The sequence below is a fragment of the Danaus plexippus genome, chromosome 25 (genome assembly GCF_018135715.1).
Source record: "Danaus plexippus chromosome 25, MEX_DaPlex, whole genome shotgun sequence".
In the NCBI taxonomy this organism is placed as follows: domain Eukaryota; kingdom Metazoa; phylum Arthropoda; class Insecta; order Lepidoptera; family Nymphalidae; genus Danaus; species Danaus plexippus.
In genome coordinates, this window is record NC_083553.1 from 568000 (window position 1) to 591632 (window position 23633).

At 35.2% G+C, this 23633-nt stretch overlaps 1 protein-coding gene across 2 annotated transcripts in view; it reads left to right on the forward strand.

Moving 5' to 3' along the window:
* Positions 1-23633, forward strand: part of LOC116775440 (uncharacterized) — a 68401-nt gene that overhangs the window by 5949 nt on the left and 38819 nt on the right. Inside the window, exons 2-5 of one of the 2 annotated variants that reach the window (XM_061524547.1) lie at positions 12021-12195; positions 14153-14360; positions 20429-20553; positions 21286-21660. In XM_061524547.1, coding sequence (XP_061380531.1) covers positions 12034-12195; positions 14153-14360; positions 20429-20553; positions 21286-21660 — 870 coding nt within the window. In that variant the 5' untranslated portion in view covers positions 12021-12033. The remainder of the gene's footprint in view (positions 1-12020; positions 12196-14152; positions 14361-20428; positions 20554-21285; positions 21661-23633) is intronic. The other variant, XM_061524548.1, reaches the window with a different exon arrangement.

Here is a 23633-nt window from a genome sequence, read left to right on the forward strand (position 1 = left end):
ATCTCACTGACGTTAGACTTACTAATGTTAATATGCGTGTATTCGTTCCAAACAGAAAACTGAAGCTGGTTCTATGAAACTTTGTTAGTAAGGAATTAGAACGGGAGGACAACAAAGTAAAACAAAGGTAGTGAAGTCATGTCAGAGAACTAGTTCTTTAGTGTTAAAACAATTTGTCTGATCTATTTGGTAGCAAAGTAATTGGGCATGAAGGATATTCATCAGCCGTCATGTAACGATACGAACGTACAGACACTAATAGTATTTTTTGTATATAATGAATCGCCCGTCTCATAGCCCGATATCTATGACGCTAGATTGTTCATTCATGAGTCGCTGAGATCCACCGTCTTCGGCTTCGGTGTGTGAGTTATAGCGTGCTAGCGACACTCGGCTTAGAAATTATTTGGAAGCATTTATTAAATTAAACGATACAAGACATTTGTTCATAACGTTTAACGTTATAATTGATTACGATCTACTTAAAATAGTTGATTTAAATAATTAAAAATATTTTTTTTCCTCCTCAAGGAAACGTTAAGGATGTTGGTACTTAAATGATAAATTAATTAATTATATTTATATATATTTATAACACAATTGCACTCGATGTTAAATGAAGTGACGAAATTGCGCATAATGTGAATTTCTCTTTCATGTAAAATTATTATTACTATATAATCACCATAACTATTACAAATTGATGCAGACAGTGCATGAATGGCTTTATAACATCCAAATGTATTTGTTCAATCGGTAATTCAACAGTCCGGTATGAGACTCGGCCTGAAGCAGAACAGATGTTCCTCCCAGGTTATGTTACAGCATGAAGTGCCTCCGCCGCTGACCCGCATGTGAGGCTATTATTTTTTATCTTACATGTATTCGTGATGGTTTAGAATCGTTAAAATTTTATTGACGTTACATACTTATCTCGTTAAGTCCTACTTCATACTTACTTTTGCCTGCGACTTCGTTGCATTACAAGTTAAGAATAATATACGAGTTCCAAGTACTTTAAGGCATTATATAATAGTTATTATTGGTAACAATTGATCTTTGGAACATTAAGATCCTACGATCGGTCGAAGTAAATGTGTATACATTTTTTTGGTACATTTATGGCAAACATATAAGTAGATACGATTTATATTAGAAAATTTTGAAATAAACTATTTTGTATTTGGCGCTCTGCCTTTGTGCTTACCGGTTATCGCTGATACTCCTGTCCTATTTGTTTCTATCGTTATAGAAATAGATTAGGTCTTTTCGCAAATGACGTGTTATCTTAAAAAGATTTTTTTTAACTAGTAGTTCGAGATAATCTTTATGACAAACAAATTCTACCGCTCTACAATATTTGGACCTACAAGGGATTTATTTCCCAATTTGTTTGTGAAAATTGAGAATCTATTTCTATTTTCGTTATAGATGGTGTTTTGGAAGTCGTTTTCCGGGAAATTATTAAAATCACGAATAAATGAAATGTTACAAAACACGAACTTAGAGCAAGCAACCTTAGAAATAAACATTCTTTATAAACTTTGCCAAAAGAAAACTCCTTTTGTATGCGAAAATTTATTCAACTTCAGCGAAATTTTCTCACAATAGGATGCCATAGAAATTTTATACACACGAGTCTATTTAATAAAGATATTTTGTTATGTATTAAATAAAAAATGTTAATTTTTAACGATATAAGGAACCAATAATCAGGCTCTGCAGTCTGGGTTGGTTCATGTTATAGGGGACTTTACATTCATTACGATCCATGATGTCGAGTTTGCTTTGTAGAGAATTTCAATAGTGTGACATCAATAGTGGCTGAGGAATCAGGTCGCTCATGATAATTATCATTTATCATAGCTCATTGTTTTCTAGATAACTCTCTCTCTATCCCTCTCTCCCTCTCTCCATGATATTAGTTATATACTAGAAACTGTCCGTATATATTATTATACGGAATTTTAGCATTAAATTACATAAGTACATACAGACGATCCTATTGTAACGGAGTAAATATTATTGTGTGTCCTTATGATCTGTATTGAAGCTGTTAATTTGGATGGTGGGTGTGTCAAGTCACGCAGCAACATTATATTTCTTGTAATGTATTAGTTTCTTATGTAAACATTACGTACGGATCATTCTATGTTTTTATGTTAGTGTGTGTATGTGTGTTGTGCCAAACGTCAGCGTACTGGCACAGTTTGTTTGAGCCGTACATCGTTAACGTGTAGTGTTATATATAAACGGGCGTTGTGTAATTGATCGCTCGGTTACATTCCCGTGATGAATGAGCTCACTGACACCCTACATTCATGAACTACATACAGCTGTCTTCAACACAACAGCTCTACAGCACTACAGAACTACCCGTCAAGGTGGACCCTCCGCACACGCACGCAATAATCATCCAAAATAAGTTTTTTTTTTTGCGAGTCATGACCGTGATAGTCGTCACGGATGTGCCAAGCGGTTTGTGACGCGTTCATTATACCCACCCTCATAATTTATTACAATGTCCCTCGGACGTGATAATTTGGTTATTTGCATACTATCTTAGCTCTAGGCACTTACCGTTATGGTCGTGCCCCATCGGGGACGGCAGACTTTGATGTTTGGACTGAAATAGAGTAGATCTGTTCGTCCGATAGAGGCGAGGGTGGGGGGTCACTTCCCAAACAGGAATGAAGAAAGATTCACTCTGTATCTTTGCATGTATGGTCTGTCCTACCTGTAATGAGTTACGAACTTGTTGATAGATTATTACAAATAACAATATATATGTATATAACATATAAACCTTTGTATTTGGGAGAAGATGACGGCATAATTACTAGATAGATTTCAACTTAAATATATTAGTTTTATTTCTTAGATACCTGCTTATATAAAATATATGGTTATATTCTCATTTAATATGAATTTGTAAATGTTTTAAGAGGTAATTTACCGTTCAATGATTTCCATTTTGCCTCACAGACGAAATGTTTTTCTGAAGCATCAAAAACTGTGGTTAAAGTCGAGGTTATCGACTAGTCTAATATAAAACTGGCTATATTAAAAAAACATTACGCGCCCCGCGTTGTATGTACATGCCCGCAATAAATGTTAAACATTCGGACATATTTTCTTGTATAATATATTTATCAGTAAATTCTAAATTGATTTCTGAAACATCACATTTGATGTGTCCAACCCTCCAAAGTTATTTAATATAAAAGGTCTCATGTTACGTAGACTTGTCAGTTCATATATAATGTACATATATTTATTATATAAGGTACATAAAACCATTATAATCACATGGAAAGCAAAAGGTGTATGTAAATGTTATCCTCTGTTAATATTTTTATGTGTAAGTAGTGCTACAAAGCTGCCTCGTGATTTGAATTCACAAATAGCCATGGATGGTTGCGAAAACGGAGAAAGTGGCTCTATCAGAAGCCCACATGGTGTTGAATATCCGAAGTAGGCGGTTGATTTGGTGGCATAACATATAGGTACAGAGGTAGTTCCAGCCCATACTTGAACGTAGTGTTTGTTAACGCTGATGATTATTTTAAACAAATTATACATCGTGTCCCTAGGTCTTGTTAATATTAATTTTAAATTAGTTACCATCTGTTGTATATGTTTGGATGTTTTTTTGTATTATATTAAAACATTATAGTACCAGTTTAGATATAACGAGTAACTCTTATTCAGCAAGAATACGTATGATAAATAGTTGGAAAAGTAGGTAGGTATAAATTCAATGTGGATCAAAAAATATTTTGTTATAGTTAATTATTTCTTTTGAATCAATTAAGGTAAGTGACGTTGTAAAAAAAAATATTTTAAAATACATTGTCTGAAATCGATTAACATCGACTCCGCTTCGTTTTGGTTGCGACCGTTGATATCTGGGTCGACTGGTAGAATTGAACCGCGGTTATATATCGTATCGGAAACGGCCGATGCTTAAATTGGAATCGATTTTGCGGTGCGAATATTAATGTTGATCATGGTAATATAGATCTTCTCTTACGGTGCTCTCAATACTTAATTCTGGAAGTAATATGACGATTTTTCAATATGTTCTATAACTTTTCATTCTTTCTCTGTTTAACAATATAACTAAATCCACAGTATATCTCTTTCTCTGAAGGTCGGTCCGTCATGTCCGTTCTGAGACAAAGACTCTCGACTTTCGTCACAGTGGAAGGTCACCTTGCCAAAAATGTTCCAGCCCGAGGCCTATTCGGATCACTGTCAGACGGACGTCTATTGTTGCTTTACTTCTAGTTCTAGTTTCGACTTTAACTATACTGTCAATATCGTTTGTCCGGTTGTTTCTTATTCATTTATAAAACTGAATTCATATATGTATTTATAAATCGTATTTTTTTATATCTTCGTGGACCTCGTAGGTGTTTTAATTATAGCACATAAAAACTCCTTTCTCTTCAATTATTTACAACTCAGCTGTTAAAATATATCACAAAAAAAGACGACATTAAGGCAGCATTTGAGCGAAGCGCGCCGCGCCGGGGCACACGGTCTGTTTTTATGTGTCATAAGCTTTTATGAATGTTTTTACCATCAGCGCCATGGCCTCGCTTTGATGTTATATTGACTTTGTAAAATCGGACCATCCTCAGCTACGCCAACGGGAGCAGGCACATACCGAGACTACTTTCGTACAGCATTATGAACCTGTCATACTCCCTAAATTTATGTCTGGGCGATAAGAGTAATAAGGAGTTTATATTTTATCACCGACGTACTCGACTCGCCTTATCTAAGCGCGCTGTCAGTGATCACGTAAATGTTTACTGTATGTGAACTCTTGACTCTTCCGTAAATTGTTTATATGATGTGTAGCTTCATCTTAATGTAACAGTAATGCTTCCCTCAGAGAATCGCTCGTATTTCTTGTATAGAGGACGGACCCCCCCCCCTCCGGAGTGTTTTGGTAGGTGTCTGGTCCTAAATGAAATTGCTTTTCTCGGTAGTTGTCGGAGTGTTTAACGATCTTTTTAAAAGTCGAGTGTAATTCGTTATTTTATTTCAATGTCGTTGTTATGTTCGTGTTAGTTACTCGTATAAGTTATAATACACAGATCACCTCAGCATCTCACGCGGGGATTTGTTCTCTGAGTCATTCGGGTTCATTCTATTCTGTTTTAATCATGTTTTTCTCTCATTATCATTTCATCTTGACATGTTTCATTGCCCATCTCTGTTCCCACTATAAAATCGTCTTATACATCAAATGATTACTATAACCATAGCCAATATTTATCACACAGATTCATGCCCATATCAGTTTAAATTTTCTTAGGTATTATTTAGTTATTATTGGTTTTTTTAACATCAAGTCCCTAAAATATTTAAAATAGTTCAAGTTTAATAATTGCATTATATTTGTTTAATTTTTTTTTTCAATATATGTACCTACCTACATGTATAACAGAGAGACGTTTTACTTTTTTCATTATTGAACTGATACAACAGAGCGTTGGTCTTTTATCTGTCATAATAAAACAAAGCCAGTGAATTCATTTTATTACGACGATTCGTTCCCGGTATGTATGTATGTATGTATGTAACATCCGGGTGACGTTGATATATTCCCGTTTTAATGACCTCAGACGGACGTCCGCAGACTGTTTGTAAATATATATATATATATATATATATATATATGTATTGTGTATTACGTACATATATTATAGCTATATAGTTTTATCGTTCGATGGATCATAGAATTATTTTCATTAAAGATCTTATATTAATGTATGTTATATTATAATGTTAAGAACACTCCCTTAATGTACTTAATATGTTTTTATAATGCATAGTTGTTCCCTGGACATTGTCCGCATGGCTTTCGGGATTGTACTATGAGAGAAATGTTAAGACTGTATTAAAACAACGAACATGGCAATAGACAGTGATATCTACAGTCTGTGTCACGTCAGTTTATACGAAATAGAATTATTCTCATATCTCCAATACTTATGTAATTGTCAATTAAAATATTTTTCAATATTTCGTCATTCATAATACAAGCAAGGTTTTATATGTTGTACAAGGATTTAATATTCGGCCCGTGTGTTGTGACATATTGTTCAATTCTCCACCCTTTTTGGCATAATATTAAACTAACTTCATTAATAATATGATATGGGTCAATACTTTTCATTATCACGGGTAATTCATATCTTATATGAAAAACATTTCATCTCATTACCTGGTTTGTAATACGTATTTGCATTTAATTTTGTAATTTTGTCCAATAACGATAAAATCGCTTCGTCTGTTTGCGACATTATTTGCATGTCATATATTATTCTATGCCAGTTAATTCGTATTTTAAAAATAAATTCAACTAATATCAACGTCACCAGATTAGTCCGACCGGCTGATTATCGCCCCATCTCCCTCCATCACCCCCCGGACCCTGGGTCAAGGGCTATCAGCCGGCCGCTCTACAGCGACACACAGCACACAGACCATAATAAACATATGATTGTTATCGTACTAATATGACCCGTAACTTGAAACGAATAAGGCTCAAACCGCGCTGACACATAAATAACGAACTTAGAACACTATAGGCTTGTATTAAGGTCTATATTACAATGATCATTATGATATGAGAGTGATCAATGAATCGTTACATAGATACGGGACCAGAGGAGATGCTGCTGCTACATCACCGAGAGGGAGAGGATTGTGGTGGGGGGGATCCTCACGCATTTTGTAGGTACATATATAATGAACGTCTGTGATGAAGTTCATTAAAGTAAAATTTGATTTAAGGGGATGTGACTCAGACATCTGGAAATAAATATAGAATAACTATAATACAGAATAATTTTAAAAGTATTAATCGTTTAAAAACAATGGTACTTTAGAGTTTAGATAATCGATAAGACAGTTGTTTTGAAAGTTATGTTTTGTGCATTAAAATTTCAATGTCCATTTGCAAAGATGTCAAGTATGATGTCGCGTCGTTCCGTACAGCTGTAGAGAGATGTTCATGTTGAATGTGTGTGTATGTCCAGTGTGTTACACTGAACATATAAAATATTCACTCCAAATGATTTAATCCAACATTATAAGCATTACACATAAATACCCGGACGCTGTCATGTTTAATGTTTGGTTTGAGGAATTAATTATAACTATAGGATAACTATGTTACCAATGGTTAGTTATAACGATTTGAATTAAACACTCTTGTATATATAACGGGTGGCAGATTATTTGTGTGGTTTAGGTATAAAGAAAAAAATAATTTAAATAATATTTCTAACACGTGCGAAGAAAAATTTTATATTCCAACGAAACGTATGCGTTTGTATTTATTTTTACATAATTTGTCCCGAACACTATTGAAATTCATATGACCACCAGCTATAAAGCGCGCTCACTCCTCTCGTTTCTTTACAATATTCCTAATTTTGTCTTTTCATTGTGAGCACAATTCTTTGTTTTTGTTCAGTTTAATCAAACTATATATTTTTTTATGAGATAAGTCATATAATATCTTTGGTATCTTTATAATCGACCGGATCACTTTCCATATCGATTGATTTATTTAAAGCCGCTAGCGACTGTCGCATATTTTATAACTGGTCCAGTGATTCATTAGTGGGTTATTGTTAGCGAACTAAAATATACATCTGTTTATATAAAATTATCACTTTGTATGATAATTATTATTTGTACTGACTGCTGTAGACTATGTATTATAATATACACCGAGTTTGGTTAAATACAATTACTTTACGACTATGTTTTAAAATAATAACTTTTACCTACAAATATTATATTATGTTGATTAAAAAATATATATTTTGTTAAATAATTCTTTTGTAGTTTTGTACGTGTTTTCATTCCATATAAATGTATATATTGAAGTCTAGATTTCGTAACAAGTCCTCCTTTCCACCTCGCTAGGCTCTAACACCAGCTATTGATAAAATTATTATAAGTGTAATATCCACCAGTCGTTATATATTTTACGTTATATATATACATTATACATATGTTCCTCCTCGATAATTCTTTACTTAATTCATGATAATAACATAAAGCATATTAGTTTCTGTTATTAATAAATAACTAGTAGACGTATAACGAATAAGGATACATTGACGATACGATCACAGTATTATTATTTAGATTTTGGTATGTTTCCATAAATAGTAATTGTTGAATAGTTTTTATATCGACGCCAGTCAACATGTCCCATGTATATTGTTGTATAAGTTGAGTATGGCTGTTTTATATGAATTATACAACACTAATATATGATGTCTCTGCTTGAGATAAAATGAGGTATATATAGATGTTGTTTTAATATATTCAGTGTGTCAATGAATATTTTGATTTGTTCACCCTACACGTTCATTATATTTTGAATTGTCTATTGAAAGTTCCTTAATCTCCCACTAAGGATTTAAGATATCAACTTTGTATGACAAGTTCAAAACTTGTAAATAATTACATTGTTGTCATAACGTTCAGGGTACAATAATACATGGTGGTTATTTTTTTCAGTTGCTCTCAAAGTCAGTATACCAGGCTCTTGTTAAGATAATTACATCTATAATGTTGATTACAACTCGATCTATGCTGAATGTCATCCGGATTTTAAATATTTAAGAATACTGTACTAAGAAAACTACTAAGTGATTGTATACTACACGAGTCCTGTGGAATTTTAATTTATCTCTCTTTAATTTTTTTCTATAGACGTCTAATTTGGAGGTAGACGGATACTAACATACATACATACATACATACATATTCACGTAGCACCACTCCCCAATGGATCATCAGATGTCTGGTACATAACTCATGTGTACGAGATCAAAGACATGGGCCGCATACAAAAATGTATCTGTAGATATAATATAGTCGTGCAGAGTCCGATACACTCGAAACACATCCGTGACACACTCCAATAAAGTACACATCCAACAATTAGCGCCGTATCGATTGTTTTGTCCAGCCGTCCTCTACGTAATTGAAATTTGCGTAGGCCCGTGGAGGGTGGCAGATGGTGGGGCCTGGTGGTGGTAGGTGGTGTTAGGTTGTGGGTAGCTCTAAGCTGCTCTCCCCACGTTTTGTGATGCGTGTCTCGTGTCCGTCCCCCAGATATCAATACTCGATGGATAACATTTTATTGGGAACGAGAGATATGGAGACAATGTTTATGTCGCCGAAATCGAAAATAAAAAATATATACTTACGTTGTTCTTTTGTCTTTATTTATTGTAGTCTCTGCATTACATAGTCACTGAAAAGTTTTAGGTTTGTATATTGTTAACATGCAAAATTAGAAAACTATTTGTTCATATGTTATTATAATATATTAAGTCATCTGAAATTTTACATAATATATATATACTTGCATAATTTACGAGATTCCTCATGTATAACATTGTTAAAAGAATTTTGAGGTGAAGGAGCAATAAAATCTTTAAGGTTTTCGTGAGCATACAAATATATTTTTTCTGTACAAAACATTGTAAGCAATTATATTTTATTGGAGCAAAGCCTACAGTTATATTGGTATTGATGGAATTATAACTTTATATTCAATTTATGTATGTACTCTAATTAAGCCACCGTCTGTCGTAAAGAAACGAGTGATGTGTTATCAGAGAGGAGCAGTAACTTGGATGATTTGACTAATTTTGTTTGGTAAACGTCCAGGTTTTCTAACATAGTCTTTGCCAGTTGTCTCATAATGATGTCCTCATATGTACAGGATGCTGTGTGTATGATACCACTTCTAGTTCTGGAACATCCATTGAACATTCAATCATTATTGTCGCTCTCTGTGTTTTGCTTCGAAAGTGAAAATGATTTAATTGAGGACGGTATCTTTATGCATAAATATACCGTCCTCAATTAAACGATAAAACAATTTGTTCATCCCTGTGGTGCGACTCAGATCAATACGTAACGTAATATTGCAAGTTTTATATTTATATCGACAGAAGTTTTTTGGTCATTAAAAAATGAACGACTTAATTTCAAAAATATGTATTTAATACGTAAAAAATTGTAAAAATAATACGATTTAAGTCTATTTTTAACTGTTTGTTCTGGCGCTTCTGAGAGTCCTTGGAACTGCTCGTTCATAAATGATTCAACTGTGGCTGTTAGGTAGGTATATATTGTTTTTGAAGTGTAGAGTAGATGTAGGTGAGCGCAGGATAAAATGACTATAAGTAAATGCGTAAGTTAAAGGTCTTAAACAGTAAAACGACGTGTACTGATTGGTACATAATAAGTGCGTAGCGTTGTGGTCTTTAAGTGAGTTACAAAACATACGGTCTTAGAGATGTCTTCTACAAGCTCTGCCTCCTTATAGTTGTAGCAGCGAATATATCTGTATATTAATTATAAAAACATTCCTGGTATATATTACATATTAAAATATTCACAATACGTTTAATCGAAAATAAGCAACACAGAAGTTCACTACAAAACAGTTTTGTTTTAATACAAAGGCTAAGCTTCCGTAGCTATCATTTTTATTTTAATTCAAAACGAACTCCTAGTTAAATTAACGTTCCTAGTCACTGTATATAAGAAGAGAAATGTTATTACGATGCTATGTTATATATTAGTTGGCAAACGTGAGTTATAGAGTTGACCCAGTTGTCAGCGATATAATTTAGTGTACAATAAAAATTATTAATGGCCCTACTCTGATGGCGATATTATTGTAAAGAGTTATGATTTCGGCGTAGCGACCTGTATGATCTGGAATGGAATATACGGTACCAACATATAGAGAATATTATATATGTTTAATATTAAGGTGATACTCGATAGCTGTTGCTCTATATGTTATACGTATATATCTTTAATTTCGATGTATAAATTCTGGTAACTATGAACTAGACGCTGGCGGTTGTCTCAGTCTTGGTTGTTGTGGTTTATGTTATTAATAAAAGCGTTTCGTGATAACATTACCGTTATCAGTGCCAGTGTACACTGATCTCATTGTATAATGTAAATCGTTAATACATACATTACATAATGACGTCCCGGCGCGGCCTGCGAGCGACAGGCGGGCGGCGTCGGGCCTGGCGCTATACAGAGACGAATTTTTGTTGATAATATCACATTGAGTGTAATTAAATTACTTAATTTACATTTACAAAACATCCGACGTCGCTAACCGTAAACAGTCTCAGTATAAATTATATTACTTAATCTATAATATCTATTTAATATGATGTATGTTTTCCGTGGTAAATAAAATAAATAAATAAATTTATTATAGTGTTCATGGCGTAATATTCCGTAGTATTTATTCTCCCATTATTCTGTCGTGACTCTTCAGCAACTTTATACATGGCATGGATAATAGTAATAGACATATTGTACCATTAACATGTATGTGTTTTCTTCGTAGTTTTTTAAAAGTCACTCTTCATACACACTTCTCCTCCCACTTCTACCGCGTACAAATTTGTAACGAACCTATTCTTAGTTGGTTTCTTTAGTGAGCTCGTAATACTTATTGACCTCGATGGCGTGGTCTTTGGGGATGTTGGTTACCCAAGGAACCGTCAGATCTATTAACTCAACGCGTTTGAAAATTAGCGACTGCAGAAATATGTCCGGCCTGGACGCCGACGTACAAATATTCTCTGGGATTTTATATTATTACTAATTATTTGATATTATTATCCTTCCTATGTATATGTGATTTAACGAATTTATTATAGTAGTCACTGCATGTCGTTTACGATGTTTATGTGAATACTGTTTTAATACATCATGTGGTGGTGATGGATCAGAGACGAACAGCTTGAAATCAGTAGTGGGATAGTATATAGGACTGTTGGATCTTATAATAGTATGCCATGTTCAACGAATGTCATGTTTAACTCTGAAAGGGTGGAATAACCCATAATTGAATAAATATTGCTTGTTGATACTTTGTTAGTAATACGAGTACCTAATTGTTGATTGATAATAATTATTTGTCACAGCTGTTTCGCGGCAATGGAAAAGGCGAAGGCGTATATCAAGAGCTCCCTGAGCGGCGGAGGGGCGGCGGCGTCCCCCGCGCCCCGCGACCCGCCCGCCGAGGAGAGGGTCTGCTTCGTGTGCGGGGGCGCTGGCTTCGGAGACCAGTACACCATCAGGGTGAAGCCTGACCCGCAGGTGAGACCCTGGGACTATGAGGATACGACTCTACGACACTGAGATAACTGATTCTATATATATATATAAATATATATATATATATATATATGAGCCGTAAAGGAGAAACACAGCTGTTTTTCGTTCAGTGTTTTATGTATTCACATTATTATTTTTTAGTTTGTAAAATGTAATATGTAGTTGTTATTCAAATGTTCCCAACTCGTCGTCCAGTGTCGTCAGTACCGGCGACCTTACCTTTAGTTTGTGTCGTTAAACTAAACAGACAGTGGCCAGTTTTCTATTAATAGATCGTCATACATGCCAGTAACAATGTAGATTCATATTATTCATCTGGAGGTGCTCCGTTTGTAGTTTGGAAGTGAGAACATGTGTTAAGGACGGTTTTGTAATGTTCTATTCATCAGATAAGGTTTTCTTATTCCATATTCTACATATTATTGGAGTGGGTCCGGACTACGGTCACTGAAGGTCACGTTAATAATAGTATCTGACTTTTGTAAACATTCCGTCTGTGTAACTTAATAGCTGAACAAATATTGGATTTCTTTACAGAGTCTTTGTTTTGTGTCTGAATGTATTTTTTTTTTAATATATCATCTCTCAAATCCAACAACTAGTATTACGTGATACTCCAAGTCTTTGATGTTTTAATCTTACATTATGTGTTATATATCAGTGGTCAGGTCGTGTCGTGATAGTGTAATGTTATCAGTATTATGTTAGATAACATCATCCAGCGACCCGGCCAGCTCGGGTTCTCCGTCGTTTGACCCCCGACCCCGCGGCGATTCCTTCTCATTGACTTCTGACCTGATGGAATGAATTTGTTTTGCTTCGGCTCCACCACCGTCTCCCACCAGCTCCGACTGGTTATCATTGTAACAATATATTCTTTGTTGTAGTGATCATCACAACTGTCTTTGTGTTTGACGTCAGTCGTTTGAGATTCAACTGTCTCCGCAGGTACATTATTACAATCGTCTCCGGTCTCTAGGGTTCTTTTGTTTATATTGCACATATATGTTTTTAATGATACAGCTGTATTCGCCTGGCGTGTCTCGTGTCTCGTCCGCTTCCACGCCGTAGCTGTGTCTGAATGTTAATCGATTTAGTAAAGTGTGTCAATGAGTGCATGATATCAGTGCGTGTGTGTGCGTACACGTGACACGTTCAACGTACACTTTTCTTTGTAGTTTTTTTTGTTAGGAATACTTAATTTTGGTTGCAGATATATATTTATGTGTGCGTGTAAAACACAGTTTTTCAACATTCTTTTTTAATTTTCATATAAATATGCACTAGGTTTTAAGACTTGAGTTATATTTTATTAACATTAAATATGTGTAAATAGGGATTGATTTTTTTTATTTCTTTATGTGTGTGTGTGTGTGTATTATAATACGTTCTGGAAGTGAATTTTGTAAGTGCCGTAGCAGTTAATAAGTGATCAGTAGGTACATTTATATAATCCTCATTACAACAACTCCCATTAAACAACATAACTGTGAATCTTTTGTCATTTGATGTATGTATGTAGGTTGATTTACGTATTTTATTAATGTAGTAATAACATCTAAAATTTTTATACGAAAACATGTTTGGGAAATGTAATATAAGTTAATATATAATAGCACAGGAAGCTGTTCACTTGTTCGCTTGTTGAAGTAACAACCGATTTACGATCTATTCAGTCATGGGAAATACCATTCAGTGTTCTCTATGTCTATGGTGTTGCAACATTCCTATAAGAAATTATTTTCTCATGAGACCTTCCCAGGGTGGGTGAGGCTGTCGACTGACGACTGTCTCTGTGTTTCGTTCATGATGTCTGATAAAGCATCTTTAACTCATCATAAACAAGTAACGAACACAACTTGTTCTATTGGACTCGTGTCCGATAATATGATAATCAGTTCGCGTGTAGTTATCTTGTGTGTGTGGTATGTGGTGCCAGCAAGCCTCGGAGCCGTACTTCCCGTTCCTGTGCGGCCATTCGGCGCCGCTGGGCTACAGGCCGGAGGGCGACCACGAGGGCTCGGTGAGGGCGTGCTGCGTGTGCTACACCTTCCTCAGACAGCAGTGGGAGCAGTACGACAGGGAGAACAAGCCGCACAGCCAACGATTCTACTGGATGAAGAGGCTGGACGGGAAGCCGTTCATAGGTCAGTTTCAAACTATATTACCTTGATAATATCAACTGTGTGGATGAAATTTCCCTATATTTCCTTCATCAGACAACACAGAATCTTTTTTACACATCTTGAAACACACGGGCACTGGAATGCTCGCGTATTATGTGTCATTGAAGGTAATTGTCTGACATTATAAATATATTAAAGTCAAAATTTGACATTTACATATGAAAAAAAAAGTTCCCGATTAATTAAGGAACCTTGATCGACTTACGACAGAGACTCGTTCGATTATATTATTTATAATATATATTCGAAAATGTATTAATAACTGTACTACTGTTCCGTTCCTATCTGATGTACACATGTACTCGACTAAAATATCATATAAATATATATTTATCTCTACCGTATGATAACATAAGTCCATACAGAGTGCAGTGTTTGTAGTCTGTGACGTCACTCACGTACAGATCACTCGCTGAGATAACACTCTCAACAACTCTGTCGTTTATCTGTACTTATATTATAAAGCTGCAGAGTTTGTCTGTTTGTTTGAACGCGCTAGTCTCAAGAACTACGTGTCCGATTTGATAAACTGTTTCAGTGTTGGACAGTCCATTCATTGAGGATGGCCATAAGTTACATATTATTTTGAAGAAATTAGAGATCCGCTATAAAATTGCTACTTTGTAAACCGTATGTAAAAACGAAAATCTATCTAGGGTGCGCCGGAAAAACTATTGACAATACAACAAAATAATGAACTACGGCTTTGTAGGTCTGATTAAAATCTAGCAAAAGTCCGCGAATGTATATATCTAACTGTCATAGTTTAGTCACAATACTCAGTTTAGTATTAAAAAAAATTATTAAGTCGTCTGAAGAAAGAAACTACGTTAAATGTGTATCGTAATATTGATCCTTATCCAAATGAAGGATAATCTTATCAGCGGTATTTATGTTGAAGTAAAGTACTTTTTGTTTCATCCCGGACATTTCGTTTAGAAGTTGTCACGAACAATTTTCAAATTTGGTTAGTTGGAGAGAGGAGCTTGGACGGTGGGGGTGAGCGTTTAACTCGCGTTAGATAGGGGCCTCTTAAACCTACACCTGTCGCAAGTCCCAGGCACTGTTGAGCTCCTCTCTCTGCAACGCGATGGACCTGGCACCAGCACGGTGAATCCATTGAATGCTGAGAGGTTTCGTCTCGTCTGACGAGTAGAGTTTTAATTATTTGCCAATAGAGTATCAATATAATATGCTTAATGTTAGGTTATGTTTAGTATTTCATTGTGAACAAGATTGAAGAATGCGAAATTAACTCTGTCTGTCTGTCTGTTATGTTATAACACCTTAACCGGTTCAGTGGCCGTAGTGGCAGATAACCACTCTGATGTTCACGCAAACGGAGTCGCGGTCATAAGCTAGTTTAAACATAAAGTTTCCTAAAAAAACTATTTAAATATCAGATAAAGTCCCGGTATAAATCATGTTTATATCTAGTATATTTCTTATCGTATGAACAGTTATTTTACTATAAAATACGTTAATTGTGATAAAAATTTTCATAAGTCGATGTCAGCTCGCCTTTGCTGATAATTTCACATTATCTCACTAGTATCATATAATAAGTTAAATTAATTATTAATTTTTTTGGTTATATATGTATGTATACATATATATTTTGTCTTATTTCTAATTCAAGTACTCAACTCGGCTTTGTCTTAATATGTTAAAAACATGGAATTGCAAATTGTGACCTTCCGTATGCTTAGTACAAGTTCTCGTCGCCACACTGCACACGAAGCGTTTCCCGTTACACATTCAATAACCTAAGTCGATGTTATAATTTGCGGAGTTATATTAATGAGAGCCTGTTAACGCTCGGTGTGCTGTACGGGGATGCCGAGTTGTGGTAATCATTGCGTACCATTCCCTGAGAGATTCCAACGTACGTATTTCCATACGTAAACATTGTTGCTATGTAACTATTGAATATAAATTGTAATTTTATTTTAATTATATTATATATTTTATAAGTAATAGGATGAATGTCCCTGTCACAAAGTAATTAATTTTTAATACTATTACCGAGTCTTGACATTACCATTGTAAATCCTCTGATTGATAAGTGTTATCAGCGATTTTCGTTAATTGTGATATATATATATATATATATAAATAAATAAATATTATATGTGTTAATGTATATATGTATATGAAACATTTAATGAAATGATTTCCTTGTTATATTTTTTATTTTATATTATGTTATCTACTTTGATTATTATTCATAGTTTATTTCCCTCTGCTATGACTTATATGTTGATTGATAAATATTATTATCAGCAATATAATGAATACATTTGGTCAATTTAGTTACATCGTACATAAAATATACGTTTGTTAAAAACAATGTTTTACAAATATTCTAACCGATTACGAACTATACAAATGAATAATGAGATCTAAGACTCGCGAGTTTTATTCATTTAAATGAAACTAATATATTTTCGGATGTACTACGCGGATTATATTATTTTAAAACTACATAATCCCGACGTTTCGGTTACTTTTCAGCAGCCGTGATCACGGTATGTAAGTATAGTATATAGTATATGAGTTTCATTTATACAGATGTATGTTTCAATATTATCCTATGAAGGCTGCTGAACGTTCACATAAAATATATTCTGTTTATATTGACAGAATAAAACAATAAGGAATTATTGAAAACCAAAAATATACGACAGTTATACTACACTGGAACTTTATGGAATGAGATAAAAATACATTTGAATATTTTATGTATACAGAGCAGCTTCAAAATGATCTGAATCATATTATAATATATTAAAGAAAAAAATACTGCTATTATTTATATTAATTATATGTTAATATTTTTAATCTGTACGCTATTATATATATCATTGGATAACATCCTGACTACTATAACTAAAACATTCATACAATACATTCACACATATATATATATATATATTGTGTGTGTGTGTGTGTATCTATATACATCAACAAGCTCCCCATCGCGTTCACTCAGCTGTATCACCACCGTCCATATATTTTCGGGGATTTGATGGTTGTAGCGATACAGACGGGAAATTGGGAGAGTTTGTGGAGGCTCACATAACTATAACCAGCGACTGTCACTTGAGTGAATGTGATACGGACTTATATGTTGATACTCTTTGAGAGTAACCTACAAAAAATATTTATGTTATAGAGTGGAACTATAGTACTACATAGAGATACACACAATGTTACGACGGCGAGCAAACCGGGAGGAAAAGAGCTAGTCCATAATAATATAACTATGATATAAAATTTTTACATATATATTGGTTATATGACGTAGTTCAACGGTAAATTATTTACCTCATATACATTTTTTCTGCGTATATAATTACCAATTCAAAGTGGCCACATAATTCCTCTCCTTTTCCATAATATTCATTACTAGTTAACGCCTGCGACTTGATGTACACTTGTTTTCAGAATGAAACAAAAATCTGTGCTTCAAGCGTGGATGTAAAACTCACATACAACTACGCGGTGTAATAGGATAGATTACAACCAATACGTTGTTATTGTAAAGTTTCACCAAAATCAGTTTAGTAGTTTTCGCGTGAAACCGAATACACACATATGTAAACTTTGTTGGCTAAGGATCCAACGTGTCTGACATCATCTGGTCAACTCAAGGTGTATGTAAAATATACATTGGTATTAGTGATGAACAAGCGAGCTGTGTTTAATATGAAAGACACACACACATACACACACACACAGAGAGAGTAAAAACATCACACGACGAAAATATATTGAACAAACAGACAGATAATGTGTTAGTGATTTATAATATATGTGATTAATATAGTGTAGAAACAAGAGTAGGGATATTAATGTTTTTTTTTGAAACGGAACGGAATAGTATATAGGAAGCGATGAGGTTTATTGTGCCAGATGGTGGCAGGTGGTAGATGGTGAGTGGTAGGGGCACGGATAACGAGTCCAGTGACCAGATATTGAGGCTGGACATTACTGTACTCGTATACGCTAAGATTACTACTTATTGTATCGATGCTTGACTATTAAATGTAACGAGTGTACTTCTCATCGAACTCATCAACTGACCAAAGTGATTGCTGTATTAAATAATATTGAACAACATACATACAGCAGGTTCACAATACAATTAATATAGAGGGAAGAAATAGATCGGCGCAAGCGAAAAACACTGTATACATGCTGTATACCTGGTTTTGTATAATATATTATTATGTTTGCTATAAACACACCATACAATGGGAATACACCATGAAAATGGTATTTGGTGTGACGCCACATTTCCTTGATTCTTAGTATACATTCCCCCTTTCTCTCCTCTTACTAATTTCGAAATTCACGCAAACAAAGTCTCGTAAAAAGCTAATTTAGCTCTCTGTATATGACGGTCGTGTCGATGGAGAGGCCGTCATAACCGTCCCACGACATCATCAGCTATATTTGTTCACTCTACTATTGATAAGAACGTACCGTGCACTGATAACAAGAATCGCCAGACGTGATTATGATTAAAACTATCTGAAAAAACAATATCATTATACGAGCTGTCCATACAAGGTACGTCGCTTAAGATATATTATCAAGAATTATTATGAGATACGTGTTCGATAAATATTGTGTGAAATACGTTCATTGTTATAAGGAATCAGAGAATTTCAATCTACCGAGAGGTTCCGGTGTAGTGTGGTCATTACAAATTCTGAATACTTCGAGGGCACGTGAAGAAAAAATACTCTCGTTGAAATACGTTGAAAATATATTCATTTCGCTTGTTAATTTATAAGTATAAAAGAAATGTTACACTTAAAATAATATTACAATAAAAATAATTTAATAATTTAATCTAAGGCAGTACAGGTACCTAAGAGTATCTCATTATCTGCAAGCAAAGAGTTATTATGAGTATTTCAGTAGTAGTATTTCAGTAGACTTATATGCATAAATTCATTGGAATTATTGAAAGAGAATTTAAAACTATTATAAATAACATAAGCTATTTCACTGATCTACGGTGAGTAACGGTTTAAAAGATAGTAAATTTTGTTTAAAACCGTAATTAAATGATATAACGGCATAAATGTTCACAATCTGTGGCATGAATCAAATATATAAACGGCAGTCCGGCCTCGTGCAAATATTAATTAACTTTTCATTAGAGAATTTATTCGTTTTGTTTTACGAGCGACCGATCACGTTCGACGGGAACGTGAATGTTGAGAACAGATGCAGAAGGATATCACGAGAGATTGAAGAGGTGTCTCCGTAATGTGTTCGATGAAGTGGCGGTGCTAGGAGCGGCCGAACTACGTACATGAGTGAAGCTTTTAGCGCGTGTTGCGTCACGCTCCTGATAACGGGGTCAGCTCCGCGAGTGGTCAGATGTGACCCGCTGACTGACTCGGCCATATTAAAGTATATAAAGAACAGAAACTACATATAGCGTACATAAGTCGTGATAACACGCTTTACCTCCTCCCAGTCTACACGTACAATGTACATACAACAATTACCTCATGGGTTTTTTTATTTATCATTAAAATTAGTCGTAGCATCAGATCCAGTGCTACGATATATATTATAATGTGATGGATGTATCCATGCCAGTTTGAGTCACCGGCTGATCTAAAGATAACATCTCAGATTTAATAACTATCGTTGCCATCGTAACGGAGCGGCAATCACACACTAACTATAGCGAACGTTAATATCACAAGTGTAACGAGCTGTTATCAGTGCTCTGATGTGTTCCACTGTGTGTTTGTGTTTTAAAGGCGATACTATCTGACCGGGGGAGGGGGAGGAGGAGGGGCCGTGACGTCACACTATCAAACTAAAACCGATTCGTGAGTCGGCAGCGTTATGATAACGGGGGGCCGGTCTAGGTCCACACAAACATTATTATTATAAACAATAATTCTTATACCCCTCATGGGATTTCTTTATACTCTTATTATATTAGTATGAGTTTCTGTTTCCGCCGTCAATACATCGTGTGTGTACGTATGTTTCAGGAGCGGATATGTCATTCCAAGGGGAGTACGCCGCGCAAGTCTTGGGCCTGGGGGCGGAGCGCGAGGACTCCAGGCCGAACGAAACAGCTCGGGTTACCGCAGATACTAAGGATAAGTTTACACACGTGAGTAGAACATACAGACATACCTACATAAATACATACATACATACGGACAGACAGATGGAGAAAACGGGCGATGAAAAGAATCTTTTTCATCTCGTCAGCCCGTGATCGGATCGTTGCTGTAACGGTACCGAAACGGAATTATGTATTATGTATAATAATAAAAAACGGCCAATGTTTCCGAAAAACTTCGTTACTTTTAAATAAAAAGAATTTAAACAGGAAAAAGAGAGGAAATGTTAGGAATTGTAACGACATTAAGATTTGATATTTGAATGAGATTTAAATTCTCCTGAAATACATTAATGTGACGATATGTGTTAGTCATATATTAGTGTCACTATCCATAAAGTGATTTCGGTGTAACCCTACAACCATTAAGTTTATAATGGTTAAGAAATCCTACATATATATACGAAGCACAAAATGCTACCAACACTGATGTGTGTTTATATATATATGTAGGTCTGGTCTGTTGAAGGAATATTAAGTGAGGAGCTGATCTCATCGACACTGTTCGTTGACTGGTTTACATCGATTCATTTATCGACATGGAAAAGTTCAATGAAAATTTTATCGACACAGACAGGACTCGAACCTGCAACCTTCGAAATATCCCGCACCAGTCGCTTGTTGTGATTGTTGGATAGTATTATTATAGTCTCCATCTCTCCCTCATATACACGTGTCTATACTATTATTTTTCTAACAAAGTTCGTCTATCGGTTCCAGCAGCAGCGATTCCCCCCCACCAGCGGCGCGGGTGGTGGTGGTGGGGGTGGTGGAGGCGGCGGTGGCGGTGGTGGTGGTGGGGGCGGGGGCGAGGAGGAAGTGCTGGACCTCCGCTGCGAGCCGTCCGTGATCTCGGTGGGGTCGCAGGCGTCGGGCGCCAGCGAGCCGGCCGGCTTCCTCGAGGCCGTCCACAGCACGGTCCGGTCCAACGCGTCCGTTTACTCGGCCGCCTCCACCTCCTCCTCGGAGCGGGACATCCTCGATCTGTCCATGCCCGACAAGAACTGTATGACGGAGGTGTGCTACGTGTGCGGAGACGAGTACAGGAGAGGCTCGCTCGCCAACCTGCTCACCAACGAACCCAAGGATAAGGCGGTATGTTGCTCCCCGCGCTAAAAATAAAACACTTCGTGTAACATTAGGTATATAACCCCACTAGGAGTATGAGTGTTGTATGTCGGAACAATTATAGCAGTCTGTTGAAAATGAACAGTTCCACATACTGTTGCTGCTCGTGTATTAAAAATGTTTCAGACTATATTCTGATTTAGTTTGTGACTCTATAGAGAGCCGTGCTCTACCCGCTGATACATCATGACATGTAACTATGATCCTATCTACAACGGTGTCCTATATAAAACGAAATGTACTCTCTAATAGGCACTGAGGCATGATATGCTAAAATACAAGCAGTATACTGAGATATCTTAATATATTTGGTACAATGTGTCAGTTAAATGTGGTTGACGCACTATTTACACAAAAATTTGAATTATTTAATGTTAAATTTTATTAATATACGGGTATACAAGGAGATAGAATATATATATATATATATATATATATATATATATATATGTATATATTCTTGTATAGGCCAAGTTTATAGTTGATATACCAAATAACAGAAACTTCAATGAGGAGTATTTTCAAAAGGTTGTACATACGACCTAATAAATTTATAATCATTTAAGAAATTAGTTATCTGACATATTGTTATTAAAAATATTCTATTTGTAATGAAAAATGAAGGCATCCATATCTATAGCACTGTGGTGTATGTTGAATATCTCTATGCAGCTTTGTATCGTATTCCCGTTAAATACAGTGACATGAGCTGGCACAGTTCCGAATTAAACCTCCTGATCTTATATAGCTTCAGCCATGTATGGGAACAGAAATAGGTGAAGTGGCTCATATAAAACTCCTCTGGATTGACTTATTGAATGACACTTGTATAGACTGCAGACGACAAGAAATTATATGTTAAGGTATTTTATAATTAAATAAATATCACGTTATACGAATACATAATTTGAGATACAGGAGGGTGAATTTTTAAGAAAGTACCGAGTTCAATTAGTTAGATAATGATATATTGGTGTTGTGGCATGAGAAAACGGCACTTTGAAGAGTACCGGATGCTATCACGAGGTCACTGGCAATAAAACATATTGGACACTATCATATTAATTATCTTATATGTATATATATATCTGCACCATTGTCATACTACACACCGATCCCCACTCTGTAGCTCACTATATATTTGCTCGTTTTTGTATATATTCGATTTCTTTTATATATAAAATAATTAATATATAGGCGTATTAATTTTAGTGTTATTTAGTTAGAGCTGTCGGGTAGTGACGTCATACAATTTGAAGGTGAAAGTTACACACTAGCGACATCTACTGAATACACTGTTTAAATGTGGTCTTGTGGGTGGATGTTTATTGCTATTTAACTAGAAAGTTATTGAACGGCGTGTGATAATACTTACCGGCGATGTAGCTACGTCATCACCCTTTCCTATATCATGTAGGATGTAGTTTGTCCCGACACTCCTTGTACTACCTCAAACAGTTGTATTTCGAAGCTGGTCACGTGACAATCCCGGTGTTGCCAGTTAATTTACGAACCAATCTTATTAATGTCGATGAAGTCAGAGTATTGTTTCTTTATTATATGGCAACATAGTTTTTAAGCTGTCTCATATAAGGAATTATTTGCATGGCACCGAAAATAATCATAAAAATAAACAATTTCGTACTGTGATAGTATAAAAATAAAATCGTCCCTTTAGTAATATCCTGAATACAAAAATATAAGATTATATACATGGTCTTATGTGTAGCAGAGAATATATGTTGAAATATAACCAAATAGCAATAAGACGCTGGAGGGCAGGGCGCGTCCAGCGAGGCTGGCTCCGCGCACATACGGCAGGAACTCGCGATAACCCGCCACCTCTGTATATTTGTATAAAAATATTTTATTATTTATTAGTAAGAGGAGCGACCGGGTACTTGTAAATAATCTCACACATTATATTATTTATTTGTCCC